This window comes from Colias philodice, chromosome 10 (assembly GCF_061535455.1).
Source record: "Colias philodice isolate Cphi_HAF_F1 chromosome 10, ilColPhil1 Martin Lab GWU primary, whole genome shotgun sequence".
Taxonomy (NCBI): domain Eukaryota; kingdom Metazoa; phylum Arthropoda; class Insecta; order Lepidoptera; family Pieridae; genus Colias; species Colias philodice.
This window is the reverse complement of record NC_143095.1, coordinates 10,914,593-10,931,998: the sequence shown is the minus strand read 5'-3', so window position 1 is coordinate 10,931,998 and position 17,406 is coordinate 10,914,593. Positions and strand designations below refer to the sequence as shown.

The 17,406-nt window shown below is 33.4% G+C and overlaps 1 protein-coding gene across 4 annotated transcripts in view; it reads right to left on the bottom strand.

Moving 5' to 3' along the window:
• The window catches only part of LOC149485461 (uncharacterized), a 106,189-nt gene that overhangs the window by 56,294 nt on the left and 32,489 nt on the right, over nucleotides 1-17,406 (bottom strand). For all 4 annotated transcript variants that reach the window (XM_089700271.1, XM_089700270.1, XM_089700269.1 and 1 more), the window contains exon 2: nucleotides 6,606-6,729. In XM_089700271.1, coding sequence (XP_089556397.1) covers nucleotides 6,606-6,729 — 124 coding nt within the window. The remainder of the gene's footprint in view (nucleotides 1-6,605; nucleotides 6,730-17,406) is intronic.

Here is a 17,406-nt window from a genome sequence, read left to right as displayed (position 1 = left end):
TTTTTAATATGCTATTTACTTACAAATTTGGATTTGAGTTATATATCTACCTAATTGTTTTTAATAAATATTTAAGCTAAATAGAATTGAATCTAATTTCGAATACTTCCATATTTTATCACTTTTTTTTATATAAATGATATCAAGAGAAGTAAAGGAGCAAATGATTTGTCAATAAATAAATAAAAAGGACTAAATAAAGATTTTGGATTTATAAATGTTTTTTATTGCACTTAAACATTTAAAGTAACTATGATATTGCTTCCTATTGAAAAAAATATATTCATGTTGCGCTGGCACTTTATAGCTTCTTGAATACTATCAATGCTTCCATGTGGTTACTCTGGGTAATCTTATTCCTTGTGCTCGGAATTGATTGTAGAATCTGGAAATAAATAATGGTTTTATTTCTCAAAATTAAATGAGATCCTTAACAACAGACTACTTAAGTATAATATGGGTAGTGCATTTGAGTGTAGATTTACTTTTATAGTCTTATATTCTACATAGGTAAATAATAACATGATAAAATATATTGAATCATGAAGAAATAATAAACAATCTTTTATAGATTTACATTAAGTATAAGATAAAATTTATGTTTAGGGAATAAGTAGAGTTGCATTTTATTATACAGAGAAATAACAAGTGGAGAATGTGTACTTATACAGACGTATTTTTAAATAGATTTGCATTGGGTATGGTACTTACATTACTTTTATCTTATACAGATAAATCTGTAGGTTATATTGTATTTTCAAATTGTTCATATGATGCCCCCATATCTCATAGGGACTCGTGATGATTACGCACTTGTTTACTTCGAACAAGCCGATGTAAAGTTCTATTATTATCTGATAACTGTCAAATTGTCAAATAGATCGCAGTTCGCACCGGTCCCAATAATTGAGTGAACTATTACGAGTGACGTCATCAAAATTGCTAGAAAAACAAAATCAGTTTAACGCTGCAACAAGCTTGCGTTAAGGGTGTCACGGTACGAAAAGACATAGTAATGTTATAATAAGCTTGCTATAAGAGATGCCGGTTACCCCCCTGATCTCAAGACGTCACAAAGGCGCACCGCCACCTTGCACCCCCCCACCCCTTCCCGCCACTCTCGCCAATGCAATTTGTACATTTCGAGTGCACAAAGCCGAGTCTCGCTTTGACAGAATTAACTTGTCACCGTCCGCGTCGCTGTGTCGCTTCACCTTTATTACAACGAGATTAAACAGATTGAATCCGTTCTTATAGCTTAGGCGCCTTTAAAGTAGTCCCTACACGGTAATGCGTTTACGTGAATTGTCATGTTACATGAGTAAGTTACATTTTTAAACAGTTCGCGTCCAGCCTGAGTATAGTTCGTTAAACACTAATCTTTTGCATGTCATGACGTCGTAGACCTGACTGATGCGGCATGCTTGCAGGGTAGAAAATAGAAAGATTCGTCAATCAGCTACCAGCCCGTAGTTTGCATGTCATTCATTAAACGGTCATGCATGCATGACATCATATGAAGCATGTCATGCTACATTACCGTCTATAAGCCTAACGATTAATCATCGTATGTTACAGAATGGATGATGTAGCTGTATAGTGACGAAGATCATGCGTGATTTGATTTAGATCAAATGCAGATGATAATTTATTATCCTAAATGAAATAAATAAATAAATATTTCGGGACAATTTTCACACACGGCACGATCTGATCCCATACTAAGCTTTCGCTTGTGTTATGGAAACCAGATGGCTGATAAACATACATATATAATTTTAAATAAATACTTAAATATAGATAATTAACACCCAGACACAGAGCAAAGATCTATGTTCATCACACAAATATTTTCCCCGGGTGGGGATCGAACCCACGACCTCTGGCTTTGAAGGCAGGGCCACTACCAACCAAGCCAACCGGCCAGTCATTATGATCTGAACATCATAAAATTTTTGTGTCAATAAATGTAAAATAGATTTAGTTATTATCATTGATTAGTATTTGTATTTAGTAAAAGATATAAAGATACCAAAACTCTAAGTTACAAGAAGTTACAAAACGTCATAATCTATAGAATCACATCAAAACGGACATACATATTGCATGTGTTTATAATATACTAGCTTTCCACCCGCAGCTTCGCCCGCGCAGTCAAAGAAAAACCCGCATAGTTCCCGTTCCCGTGAGATTGCCGCCTGCCGGGATAAAACCTATCCTATTTCCCGGGGTAAAAAGTAGCCTATGTCCTTTCTCGGGTATCAAAATATCTCTATACCAAATTTCATGCAAATTGCTTCAGTAGTTAAGGCGTGATTGAGTAACAGACAGACAGACAGAGTTACTTTCGCATTTATAATATTAGTATGGATTACAAAACACATTAATAAGAATATCATAGTATAATGACAATCATGCAGTACCATTATTTATTCTTAGAAACATTAAACTGTCGAAGCGTATATTGAAAGAAATCGTCTAGACTTCGCCGCGTCTAGACTTAAAACAATATCTTAGTTGTTTTATGGTCACCGATGTATAAGACAAATCCTATTTATTATTAAGTGTTTATTAATTGGCAATCAAAGATTTAAAAAAAAACTGAAGTAATGTATCGAATAAATACTAACATTTTTATTTATATTTTATCGAATTTTAAACTACAAAAGTACCTACAAACGATATAAATTCATATCACATTTACACACATTGTAACATTATTTATAGTACAGTAGTCGGTTGTCGAATAAACACTATAACAATAATCAGATAAATAGATGACTAAACAAGTTGAACAGTATCTACTGTTCAATTTGTAACCAGCGATGCCAACGCACCGTGCTGAATTCAAATTTCGTTTGATTGCTGTCATTCATCAGTTTCAAAAGCTGAATTTAGTATTTTCTATTGGAAATTTATGGAGGATGATATGATCATATGACTGAACGATTTCATAAATTCTGGATATCCTGTTTAGCTTAATATCTATTAGTTAAAATGACGTATATACGATATCTAGGACATAGATATCGATATCTTAGACTATCGGTAAGCGGTGAAACTGACCTAAATTGTTTACTTTTTTGTTTATTATTTCCATAGTCCAAGAAGTACAGATACTATTGTCAATTTTATTTCTCATATAAAATGCTTCATTATGATGACCCAGCAACATGACATCAATTTCCTTTAAATACATTGGAAATAAACTTGTAACTCATTTCAAAAAGCATCTGTTTTAGTATCCTTTTACTTTTAGTACGCCCACAGAAAACCATCATTTAATTAAAATAAATCTACTCTACATTCAAAGGTCCGCAACATTTTCAAATAGGGCGAGTGTGCTCAACCTTTTTTTCAGACGCAAATGTTTAAACGTAAAGTTTAGTACACATTATGCGGCCCCATTGAGTGCAGTCAGCGGGCAGCGTGTGTGCACACGCCACACGGCGGAGTGTGCGAGCTCTAACGACTCACTTGTTAGGCAATACTGTGTTCTGAATTACTACGCAACGCGCGTGTGCTCAACCTTTGGCACGGGTTTTTTGTTTAATTGTTGAGTGTGTTTTGAACTGTAGTAAATGAAATGTATGTATGAAAAATGTATCACATGTAACTAACAAGATAACAAATACTATTTTTGGCAACTTTAATTACCGTACTTGCATAAAAAGTAAAATACAAAATAAATTTTTAACATCACTAAATTGTTTTTTTATTAACAAATCGATATTTGCCTTTTTTACTTATTTGAGTAAATTGCCTAAACAAGAACCTGGGATTGACTGCGTAGTCAAAACGATAACAAACGTACTCTTCACCCGAAGGTAAGACCTAGCCAACCTTATCCCACAAACTATACTATTTAATATTTATTGTCCCAAAGCTAAAGGTTGATCACACCAGCACGGTGTGTTGACCGCACAGCGTGTCACGGCATCCACTGACTACGAGCGAGTACACACAACACAACAACGCTGCGTTATTCCCGACACGTGCGATGCTATGAGACGATATTATGAGCGAACACAGATATCGATATCACCATTTGATGAAGCCAATTACTTGCTAATACGTTTAGTATAATACATTTGTGCTAATACGTAAATTTATACGAATATTATGGAGCTGAAAAGCTTATTTGGCTGATTGGGTTGATTATTCTTGTACCTACTGGTTACAGTTGAACTATGTGTTTCGAATTACATATGTTATTTTCGTTAGCTTAAAAAATACCATACTGAATCAACATTTCTCATTTTTGGTAGCAGCAGACAAAGTTGCGTAAATCAACTATAGTTAACCAATAAAAGGGGACTAAGGGCCGATTTTTCAATGCTTGGATAAAACTTATCCGTCCAATAAAGTATTACACGATAATATAAAAATGTCACGTAAACTGTCAAATACGGGCAATTAGAATACGTTTTTAAAATGGTAGTTTTATACAATATTCGTCGAATAAGTTTTATCCAAGCATTGAAAAATCGGCCCTAAAATAGGTAAATCCAAACCTATAGATAGTCGGGACAACTTTTTTAACAATAAGTTTACCAAAAGTCGTATTTCATAGACAATTTCTAAGAACACGATAAATTAATAATCATATATTTTGTCACATTCAAACTACCTACATATCAATAAACAAACCGTTAACACAACAATATAATCTATCGTTATTAACGCTAACAATTGCAAGAGTTAATTAAATTTAAATCTTTACAATCGCGTTACGATAATCAATCATGTGACTACATACACTGGCTTCCAACGCAAATCAAATTAGCCCTTATACTAATTAAAAAACGGTTCATATTCGTATAAACTATTCGAGTACACATTGACAAAGATTTTTCTATGCGAAACAAAACGTATGTATTATTATTGTATGTTCATGTCAAGGTAATATGATAAGTGGTCGTTTTATTTCTAAACTCGTATGAATATAAATTGATTCTGGGAATTTATCATTAAAAATACGTTTGTGCATACTTAGCGATGTTATATTGTTTTGTGTCTCTTGTGTCTAGATTTCGGGAACTATTAGATGTTGTTTCTTTTAACATTTCACATTGCGATAATATGGAAGTTGCATGTTGATTTTATCCTAATTTCTTGTATTAAAGCAATATATGTATTATAAATTATAATGGACCAAAAATTACCAACTCCTGATAATTGTCAGGCCATCGCGATATTACTTAATATTTTGTATTCATATTACAATACAAATACAAATAATTGTGTTTCATCACTACACGTGCACTGGAAAACACACCGCTCTTTCTAGTTATTAAAATATTTACTATAAAATTTTAATATATTATTAATTATTATTACACATCAAAACAATAAATAAATTCACGAGCCGTTTTCGCCGTGGTGCAACTTATTCCCGCGGTCCTTTATCCGGTTTGCACATCAATAAATATTTCGAGATTCCGTCAGCGGCACCAAAACGTCCCCGTTTAATTAATAAGCCCATACACGTGACATATATGCGGCCTGCGCGCGCGCAGTCACAGTGAACAGATTACAAACAGTATGGTAACGAGTAACGACCTACAAATCTTCCGAAACGGCTCACGCACAAAACAAGTGCATCGACAAGACACAAGTCTTGTCGATATGCATATGCACAAGCAGTCGTCGCGGTTGTTGTTGCGATATTTTCAGAAGCGCGAAGAGAACCTTCTTCAAAGAATACAAATCGTTTTCGTTTCGTGTCGTATCGCGTAATGACAAGTCAAATATTAACTTGTCATTACGGTGTAACATTTGATAATATTTATCAAAGTAACAACCCAATTGTACGTAGGTAATTAATTTATGAATGCTTGGTTGCTATACTGTTCGTATTCTATTTACTGTGGCGCAGTTCCGATGCACCGCCACTTCGAACCAGCCTCGCTTTTTCCCAAGAAAAAGTCGACAAACTTGTATGGTCGGTTGTCTCAATGATTCATGTCAAAAATTGAAAAATTACTTAAACGGCTAGCTATTATACGACTTTTTAAACAGACATCTTTGGATATTGTCTATTCGATAACTAGTTTTAAATTGGATCCGGTTTTTAATTAAGTTCATCTATATGTGAGACAAATTTAATTTGTCGTATTTGGAAAGAAGTGTGATGTAATATGATATATGTTACAATATTATAATTTAGCTATTTCTACATATTAAGTCAAATAAGTTTTCATTGATTCAAACGAGATACGCATAAATTAATTAAAAATTCAATTTTATTAAGGAAAATATTGTTTTTGTATTGGATATTTTTGTAAAATCAGCACTAAACGAAAATTAATGTTCAATAAATAATGCAGAAAGTGATTTTTAATATTTCTTGATATGTACATGCTCTGTAGCGAAAACATTTCACTTGCGCGATTGAGAGTGAGGTGTCGCTACAAATAGTCAATAACTGGTACCTAACTCGTCAGAGGCACCTAACTAGTCAGAGGCACCTAACTAGTCAGAGGCACCTAACTGGTCAGAGGCACCTAACTGGTCAGCGGCACCTAACTGGTCAGCGGCACCTAACTGGTCAGCGGCACCTAACTGGTCAGCGGCACCTAACTGGTAACTAGTAAGTAACATACCTTCGGGTCGAAGCTGAACGCCGTCTCCGGCCGCAGCGGGCACGGCAGGCCGCACTTGCAGGTGCCGGCCGTCTGCAGATACTCCCGCAGCTGGGCGAGCGTGCTCAGCGCCGTGCCGCTGGGGCTGCAAGAGAATTAAGGATACGTTAATTGATTTATTTCAACTTATTGTCGACCAGTGATCGAAATTAGACCATAACCAAAAACAAAAGAGTAAATGTGTGTGTCAAATGGATGGAATTGTGTGTATTTTTATTGATAAAAAATAATTATTATTACCGTCAAATGTGGCTACTTGACCTTTACTTGGCAACTTGACCACACCTTCCGTTTAACAACAAAATATCAAATTTTGTAGAATTGAAAGCAAATTGACCTAACGTATCGATGTTGGTAGGTTTTTAAAATATTAATTGGCAACATATTTTAATTTTAAAGCGGTAGCGCTGTTGGTTCTCTTAATATAACGTATCGAAGTGTGACTGTGACTAAGGATCTTTTGCCGGTGTCAGTATTATTATGTTTGTAGAGCTTAAACTGCACATCTCAGGTGAGTACAGTTTTGATATGTTGTGTAATAAACCCTAGAGATTGATTTTACAGTGGGAACTATCCAATTTTAGGCTCATCTGTCGAAATATTTGCTTGGGCATTGATGCCTCAGGTTAGGTCAAGTTGCCATTGACCGCTGCGTGGCAACTTGACCGACGCCTAGGGTTGACACAAAAAATAACGTGACTGCATTTTTTCCATCTGTTTCGAGTTTTGCATAGTAAAATCAATAAATTTGCTGCAAATTTCGGACAATCCAGATACTTATACTCTCTTTGATGACAACGATTTAGCATATTTCTAATGAAAAATAAATGTTTCCTTACCTATTAATAAATACCTATAAGTATTATGTAATATATACATATAATAAAATCGTAGGAAAGTCAAAACTGTACATTGAATATTTTTTTAAAAGAATACATAATCCATGATCTATAATCGATATAGAAGCCAAAAATATAGTTTTTAGAATTTTTGTCTGTTTGTCTGTTTGTCTGTTTGTCTGTTTGTCTGTATGTTTGACCGAGCTAATCTCGAAAAGTACTGCATAGATTTACTTCAAATTTTGCATGAATATTCCTAAGAGGTCGGGTGAGGATAGTTTAAACATATTATCATGATATCACCTTCGGGGGAGGAGCTGTGAGCCTTTATTTTTCTTACATATTCCGTGTACTACGACAGTGTACAATCTAAAGACTCATGTTTAAATGTTGGTTTCGAGTAAGCCATGCTATTATCTAGCTTTACAAAATAAAAACTATGTCATTTACGTAATTTGGGCAGAGAAACAGTTAAATGAATCTTAGCAGTATAAAGACAAATTTGAAACAGCGCCATCTATGAAGTGTTAGAAAAATCAAACACACGTTAACTATTGGAAATTAATAATCAAATGACGCATATATAATATGTTGTTTGACAATATCTAGATGGACACTATAAAAATTATGCCATTTAAGTAACTTGGGAAGAGAAACATAGTTTAAAGAATGTAAGTTGTATAATGTTAATTTTGTAACAGCGCCATCTATGAGATTTCGTAAAAATCAAATCAATTAGATGTTAACACTACCGAATACACAGTTGGAAATTAATTAATAATTTAAATATAATTATATTATTTATTTAACTCTTTAGCCCATATTTTCCCTTCCCTATAAGGTATATTTCGTGTAAATAATAAATATACTACATTTTTTAAAGTGAGGGTAGATGTTTATTATTTTAAGTAAAACTAGACACCATTAACTACAGTTAATCTATAATATTGATTGCGTTCATTAGTTACAATTTTAAAAATCTTCGTATTTTATAAATTTACTAGCTTACCGCCCGCGGGTTCGTCCGCTTTGTCTAAAACCTAATAAATTATATACTAAAACCTTCCTCTTGAATCAGTCTATCTATTAAAAAAACCGCATCAAAATCCGTTGCGAAGTTTTAAAGATTTAAGCATACAAAGGGACTATATACATATAAATATATAAATATAAACTTTGACTAACAGTCAAAGTATATTTTAACTAATACTACTTAATATCTATTATACCTACTTATGTTCAGTATTTATCTGTATTATTTATCATCATCAGCCCATATACGTTCCCACTGCTGGGACACGGGCCTCCTATGAGGGTACAGGCCATAATCCACCACGCTGGCCAAGTGCGTGTTGGCGGATGACACATGTCATCGAACTGTTTTAATTCTTCGACATGTCGGTTTCCTCACGATGTTTTCCTTCACCGTTCGAGCAGTGGTGATGTTACAACATGCGCAGATAAATTGAAAAATCAATTTATTTCCTGCGCGCTCGCCTGGTCTCGAACCCCGGACTTATCGATTCGAAGTCCGAGGTCTCACCACTGAGCCACCACTGCTTATCTGTATTATTATTGCTTGGTAATTAATATATTTTCATGTCGTATACCTAATTATAAACATAAGTTTGATGTGTAATTAGCTGGATTTATTTTTACACACTCACAGACTTATATTTTATGTTAAAAGAGTGTTAATAGTGTAAAGCGCGTCACACACGGTGAAGATACTATAATATTGTATCTTAAGATACTGTTATATTTTATATCACAGTATCTTAACGCATCCGGTATCAGCGTTCGGACCATCATTTTTCTTTTTGTCATTGCGTACCCTGTAGAACCGCCATCCTTTTACAAATGACGCGAAATTTTGTGGGTAATAAAATATATATCTTCGTATTTTATAAATTTACTAGCTTACCGCCCGCGGGTTCGTCCGCTTTGTCTAAAACCTAATAAATTATATACTAAAACCTTCCTCTTGAATCATAATCAGTATCTTAAGATAAAATATTATAGTATCTTCACCGTGTGTGATGCGCTTAAATCATGATATTTTTTCACAATTAATAATAATCCTTTTTTCTAATGGTGTTGGCATTAAATTAAACCGCGCTGTCGTTTCGTTCACAAAAAATGATGTTATGAGGAGCATATTCGGTCCTCATATCATAAAAAATCTGTGCGAAAACAATAAACACGTGTGAGGCCCTCACGGCAGATCGGGGCGGTCTGACGCGAAGTGGGGACAGCGTTGTCACTGTATCGCTCTTGCCACGCTGTTCAACAGACTTATTCGATAGTTCAGTTTTGTGTTAAGACCGCTGTGACAACCAACCCGTGAGACAACCAAACCCGGTCTCCCCTACTATCCCGTGAGACCGAAACCTTCACTGAGAGGGTATGACGTCTCACAGCTGATCGCAAACGGCATATTGTACTATCCCGTGAGACCGAAACCCTCACTGAGAGGGAATTACGTCTCACTACTGATCACGACAGTCATATTTTATCTCGAGAATCTGAAACTTTACTCAATATGAAGACCGTTTGACAAATAATAGGGTGCATCATAATATTATTCGATCTCTTGAAGATGAACATGAGTATAAGCAATGACTAGAGTAGGGATGCGAATATTACAATTATATGAGACAAGAACGATTAATAAGTTTGTTTAATGAAAGATTAAGAATTGAAACTATTCGGTCTCTGGAAACGGACGAATAGCGAGAGGCCCGTCTTACTGCAGACAGATTTCGTCATAGTCTTAATGACTTGAGGTAAACAATCTACGAATTCGGTGGTGTGGTCTGACAAATATAAAAGTGGGTTTGCTTATAACCTCACAATTGATTACAGATCATCTTCTGTAAAGGCGTAGTATGTTCTTTTTGTAATGCTTTAAAGTGTAGTAAGGAGTCGGCTTTCATTTGAAGATACACCGGAACCTTTGAAATCACTACTTTTAGAGGAACATACTGTGCAATGTAAACTGTTATTAGACAATATTCGCTCTTATAGTAGCGCGTTTCAAATGATCCTTTGGTGCTCAATAATTATCAGAAGGTCCGTTCATGCTTACTTTTAAGATACAAGGTCAATTTTACCATTTGATAGGATCCCTTTTGCCTGTAGGCCAACCTAAGTTTGTTTAAATAGGTATATTTTGTATTCGACTACAACGAATAGTGGAATACAAGAAATCAATATTTCTCAAATTTAAAACTGAACTCATTTCACAATTTTAGAACAGGTTAATTCGTATGTATGCAGTTTTAAATCGACATTAGAAGCTTTTCCTCAAGATGGTGATATCGGCACTCAGGAACTCCCTGGACGTGTTATAACGCCCAGGCCACAGTATTACAAATTTTTCCTAAAATAGAGCAACGAATGTATTTTCGCATAGCAACGGAGGGGAACTCGCAAGGGGTCAAGTGACGCGTCACGCGGGTCACTTACCACAAACATGCTTAGTTTGTGGTACCGAGCGCGAAAGATAGTCATCGTGTTTTTAGTAAAGTTACTATGTTAACTAACGTAATTTAATACTTAAGTACATATTCTATAATGGTGTGCTCAAACTGTTAATCTACATTTAATTTAGATTATTATATTTTGATACTAAGTAATGTAGAATTTAAATCACATTCATTCATGTTTTCTTCAGATTTTAAGATTTTCTTATCAGAGTGTTCAATTTTAATGTAAGTAGTTAAATTTTATAAGAGACAATAATTAAGAACATTCAAAAATAAAGTGTCACGTATTTTTTTTAAACGACGAATGACGAAAAACGACCTAATCGCGGACGAAGTCGCGGGCAACAGCTAGTTATGTAATAAACATATACATATGTATTAAATTTAGTTTAATAAATAAATAGTTCATTAAAATTTGTGTCTTATTTGTGACAACCCTATCCGACATGTAATGCTTTGTATAAAATCATTACAAATCCCGTGGCAACTTGACCAGGTAGCCAGAGCCTAACAGTTTATTGTAAAGCTTCGGGCTGCAATATTTAAAAAGTCGAAGACTTAAAAAGTAATAGCAACTTAGCCTAAAACAAGAATGTTAAGCATCTACCTATGAAAACTGATGTGCAAGGTCAAGATACCACATCAGTGTCAACTTGACCTGTATTACGTTTATTTGTAAATAATGTCAGATTCAATATATTTTAAAGAAATACCTAGTAAAAGTGAATGATGAAATCATTCATGACATGAACAAATCATAAAATGTTAATAAAAGTTTAACATAAATAAGTTAGCTAAGAAAAAGTAAAAAAATGTGGTCAAGTAGCCACATTTGACCGGTACTTATTAGTTATTAAATATTTATTTAAATTGCATTCTGCACTACAAAATTTTATACTCCTCCGACCGTGCAATATTCGTAAAAAGAAAGGGCTACACTAGTTTTTGCTACAGTCTACACGTACCCATGAAATACACATCTTAATTTTTTTATGCAGACGAAAAAAATTGGTTATTGTTTCAATTAAGCATTTTAAAATCTTTGTCCTTTTCGTCTTAACAAATCAATCACTTTTTTCATATGAGTCAAATCCCAAAAAACCTTCCCTTATAAATATTCACACAATAGCTATCGTATTAACTTCATAACCCCTCCTTACGTCCAAACATCACGAATATCCTATACTCATACGACCCTTTAATCAACTGGGTCACTATAATAACACAGTAAAACAATACCATCAAACAACGCATGACGATAATAACATATTTAAGCAGTTCCATAGTAATTGAAGGTATAAGTTGCGGCGAGCCCTTAAGTTTATTTTGCGGTTTATAAAATTGTCCTCATTCACTTTGCGGGGTAATTGTAAATAACTGACCTGTCAATCGTACAAATTATATGATTGTACAATGTACGTGCTTTAAACGGAATATGAGTTTATTTTGAAACGAACCGCTATGGTATTGAATATGAAATGAATAGCGAGTACTAGTTTTAATCGATTCTTATGGTACGGGAGCTATTAACGTTGAAAAAGAAGTCATTTTAGTATAGCTGGTTTTTTGATATATTGTTCCTCTAGCTATTTCGGTTAGAGTCCGCGCAGTCTGGCTGGCCGGAGTGGTTGCGTTCAGTAGTGCGCATCTTATCTGCACAGGAAATTATCCTTAATTTAAAGTCATTTTTTAACGCGTAATTTTTAAACTTTTGCCTTTAGATAGATCCATCAATCATAATTTTTTTATTGCAAGACGTTTTTTTCGTTGTTAAATAGGTGCCAGACGCAATTTTTAATTTCGTTTTTATAAAAAATTCAAATTATTTTAGAATGTCTGTAAATTTCATATTATGTTCTTCAAACATAATATAATCTAAAATTAATTAGCCAGACGCTAATTCGATTGTTAAGTATTAAAAAATGAGTATAAATAAAAAAAAGTAATGAAGCATGCAGCTCATCAGCTAGTGTATTTTAATTATGCGACAGGAAATAATTGCAAGAATACAATATTATTTACACTTGTTCTTATAAATTAAAAAGTTAAAATGAAAAAAAAAACATAAAAGTGAAAAATAAATTAAAGTTACCATACATTAAAAAGAATGGAATAAAAACTATATCAATGAAGGTTAAACAATTACATTGTTAAATTTAAAAAGCCATCTTCATAATCATCATCATCATCATCATCTTCCCTCTCACTGTCAGAATTATTTATGTTATCGTCTAAGCCGAATCGTCTACTTTGTCTTTGACATTTTTTAAATTATTGTTCCTTATATAGTTTATAGTAGGTACTGATTGTTATACTTTAAAAACGACAGATTATTAACTATTTTATGTAAAAGATTTAGTTTTATAAAAATGTAAAACATTTTGTTGATTCGACTGATTATAATTGATGTTACGCATGTTAATTTTTAGTAGTTTAGGTGTTTATTATTTGTATTAGACCTTCTTGACTGATATGTTATTAAAATATTACTTATAAAGGTCGTTGATTACTTGAAATTATAAGTTTTAATTAAAACCTTTGAATTCAATCATCATTTTTATTTTGCAGCTCCTATTACTCCCCAGAATCATTATGTTTCAAGTTCAACTCTCCTCGACCTCTGTTTCATCTTACCTCGGTATGAGGGGAATTGAAACAAGTTGACTTGTTACGATTAAGTCAATTTTTCACCACCATTTTCAACGCTTACCGTTTATTTATGCTAACCATTCGCAAGTGTATAGAATAACCTATCGATTGATACCAGTACCATAAGATTTCTGATAATAGTATAAGTTATATTAAACAAAACGTGAAAATTGTTTCAACTCCCCTCGGTCTCCCCTGGTTAGCATGAATTTATATAGCTAGTATACTAGCGGTCCGCCCCGGCTTCACCCGTGGTACCTACATGTTTAAACTATCCTATCTCTCAAGTTGGATCGAACTGCACATGGTGTGCGAATTTTATTATAATCGGTTAAATGGTTTAGGAGTCCATTGAGGACAAACATTGTGACACGAGATTTATATATATATATTTTAGTATCAGCATCGCATCTGTGCGAAGCCAGGGCGGGTCGCTAGTTGAGTAATAAAAAAAATTGTTTTGTATAGAAGATTGTTGATGTACCCTAATAGTTTATTTTTAACCTAAGGAATAAAATGTACCAATGGAAGGTACTTATTCCAACAACACAGGGAATCCTAGAGTAGGAACAATTCAATTTCTATGCATCTTATATTTTCGAAAAAAAAAAGTTATTGTTTATTGTTATTTAATTTTCGCGGCCGACCCTTTCTATCTGTCTTGCACTTTAAACTATCTCTCCATATACACAATCATCAAATTGTTATACTTACCTACTTTCACTACGTTTTTATTTGTACATATTTAATACTTAACAATCGAATTAGCGTCTGGCTAATTAATTTTAGATTATATTATGTTTGAAGAACATAATATGAAATTTACAGACATTCTAAAATAATTTGAATTTTTTATAAAAACGAAATTAAAAATTGCGTCTGGCACCTATTTAACAACGAAAAAAACGTCTTGCAATAAAAAAATTATGATTGATGGATCTATCTAAAGGCAAAAGTTTAAAAATTACGCGTTAAAAAATGACTTTAAATTAAGGATAATTTCCTGTGCAGATAAGATGCGCACTACTGAACGCAACCACTCCGGCCAGCCAGACTGCGCGGACTCTAACCGAAATAGCTAGAGGAACAATATATCAAAAAACCAACTATACTAAAATTCTCACTTGTCAACGTTGGTAGCTCCTATACGATTATTGGTACAATTCATATTCAGTAATCTTGTCATTTGTTACAATTACGTATTTAAAATAAACAATTCAAATAAAGAGCAGTAGGTATTTTAGAGAATTTCAGTTTTACCTACCCAATATGCTATTATTATTATGTAAAAAGAATTAGCTAAGCTTATACGTAATTATGAATAGCCGAACTTATTTTTAGGGTAACATAAAAACAACCAACATAAGTTGAAACAAAAATAGTTTCACTAAAATAACCTACACTTATAAAAACAAAACGCAATGAACGGGCATTCAAACAGACTGACCCACTAACATTATATTTTAGTCTCATTCATAATCTTAAAACAGCATGTCAATACGAAGGGAGCAAATAGACTGGGGTAGAAGCCTTTGAAAATAATGAAAAGATAAAAAAAATCGCAGTCGGATGAAACCCATTAGAAAAGGAGGGGAATATGATAAAAATGTAAGGAAAAATAAATTACGGTCAATCCGAGTTCGGGAAGCGGGAGGGGGGAGCTTTTAAGAGAAAAAAATGGTTTCTCTCGATTTCCGACAAAACTACAAGTCCTATAGAAAAAAGTTCAATGGCAAAGTTGTAGGTAATTAAAAGTTCTACAACTTTTGTATTCACAATTTTTTCACATAACCTAAAAATTTAGGTGAAAAATTCAAAAAACCAAGTTTTTAGTCTTTTATTTCTATCTACTTCAAAATTTATTTTTTTTCTACGAAATTTGGTGGAAACTTACTTTATTATGTCCCAAATACACTGTAATTTATTTGATTGAAAATATTTATTTTTTCGCCTTATTTTGAATTAATACCAAAAAAACAACCTAATTTTCAATCGAAAAGTCACCCGTCAAAATATCAGCTTTTTTCAAAAACTTGGGGAGCCTTTTATTCATTGAAATCTCTACTTTCATATGGTGTAAAAAAAATAAACACCACCATAGTAAATGTTCTCAGGAAATGCATACAAACAGTCTGAAAATTAGCTTTTACTAAATCAGGCACACTTCTTGAACTCTATATCTTCTCTTGTATCGGCTTTTCGGTAATATTTCAAAAGAAAAATAATTATCTGTTCTAAGTTTAATATTTTACAGCATATTCAAAAGCAAAATGATGTCGATAAAAACATTTCAGGTAGTTCGAGAAGTGTGCCTGATTTAGTAAAAGCTAATTTTCAGACTGTTTGTATGCATTTCCTGAGAACATTTACTATGGTGGTGTTTATTTTTTTTACACCATATGAAAGTAGAGATTTCAATGAATAAAAGGCTCCCCAAGTTTTTGAAAAAAGCTGATATTTTGACGGGTGACTTTTCGATTGAAAATTAGGTTGTTTTTTTGGTATTAATTCAAAATAAGGCGAAAAAATAAATATTTTCAATCAAATAAATTACAGTGTATTTGGGACATAATAAAGTAAGTTTCCACCAAATTTCGTAGAAAAAAAATAAATTTTGAAGTAGATAGAAATAAAAGACCAAAAACTTGGTTTTTTGAATTTTTCACTTGAATTTTTAGGTTATGTGAAAAAATTGTGAATACAAAAGTTGTAGAACTTTTAATTACCTACAACTTTGCCATTGAACTTTTTTCTATAGGACTTGTAGTTTTGTCGGAAATCGAGAGAAACCATTTTTTTCTCTTAAAAGCTCCCCCCTCCCGCTTCCCGAACTCGGATTGACCGTAATTTATTTTTCCTTACATTTTTATCATATTCCCCTCCTTTTCTAATGGGTTTCATCCGACTGCGATTTTTTTTTGTTTCAAAAATTATCTACTCTAGTCTAAAAGACGAAGAGTAAATAATATCTTATATATAAAATTCTCGTGTCACAATGTTAGTCTGCATACTCCTCCGAAACGGGTGGACCGATTCTCATGAAATTTTCTGTGCATATCGGGTAAGTCTGAGAATCGGCCAACATCTATTTTTCATATGTAGGTACCACGGGCGAAGCCGGGGCGGACCGCTAGTTTACTATAAGCTGTGGTTGTTTTCCTAACTACGTACTTATAAACTGACTTCATTTTCCTTGATCGTTGGAAAGTCCAATTTCAATCCTACAATAGTTACTACCTGTACCTACTATATTAGAAAACATGATACATTAATGTGATAGATGTTTGTATTATCTTTAACCTTATTACAATTTAATTAAATTAAGGCTACCTCCTATCAATTAATTTATCATCCAAAATTGAAACAAACAATAATGTGTACCTACTGTATATATTTAATCGTAACACGTGTCGAGATTCTACATTTATGAAAAGTACTAGATTTCCGCCCGCGGCTTCGCCCGCGTTTTCAAAGGAAAACCCGCATAGTTCCCGTTCCCGTGGGATTTCCGGGATAAAACCTATCCTATGTGTTAATCCAAGTTACCCTCTATATGTGTGCTAAATTTCATTGTAATCGGTTCAGTAGTTTTTACGTGAAAGAGTAACAAACATCCATACATCCATACATCCATACAACCTTTCGCCTTTATAATAGTATTAAGATAAGATGAGTAATATATTTCAACCAAAAATCCTATCCAATGAGACATTTTCTAGAGTCGGCTTCACCTGTAAGGCGAAGAAGAAAAAAACTGCCAAAGAAATATGTGAGATATGCACAAGG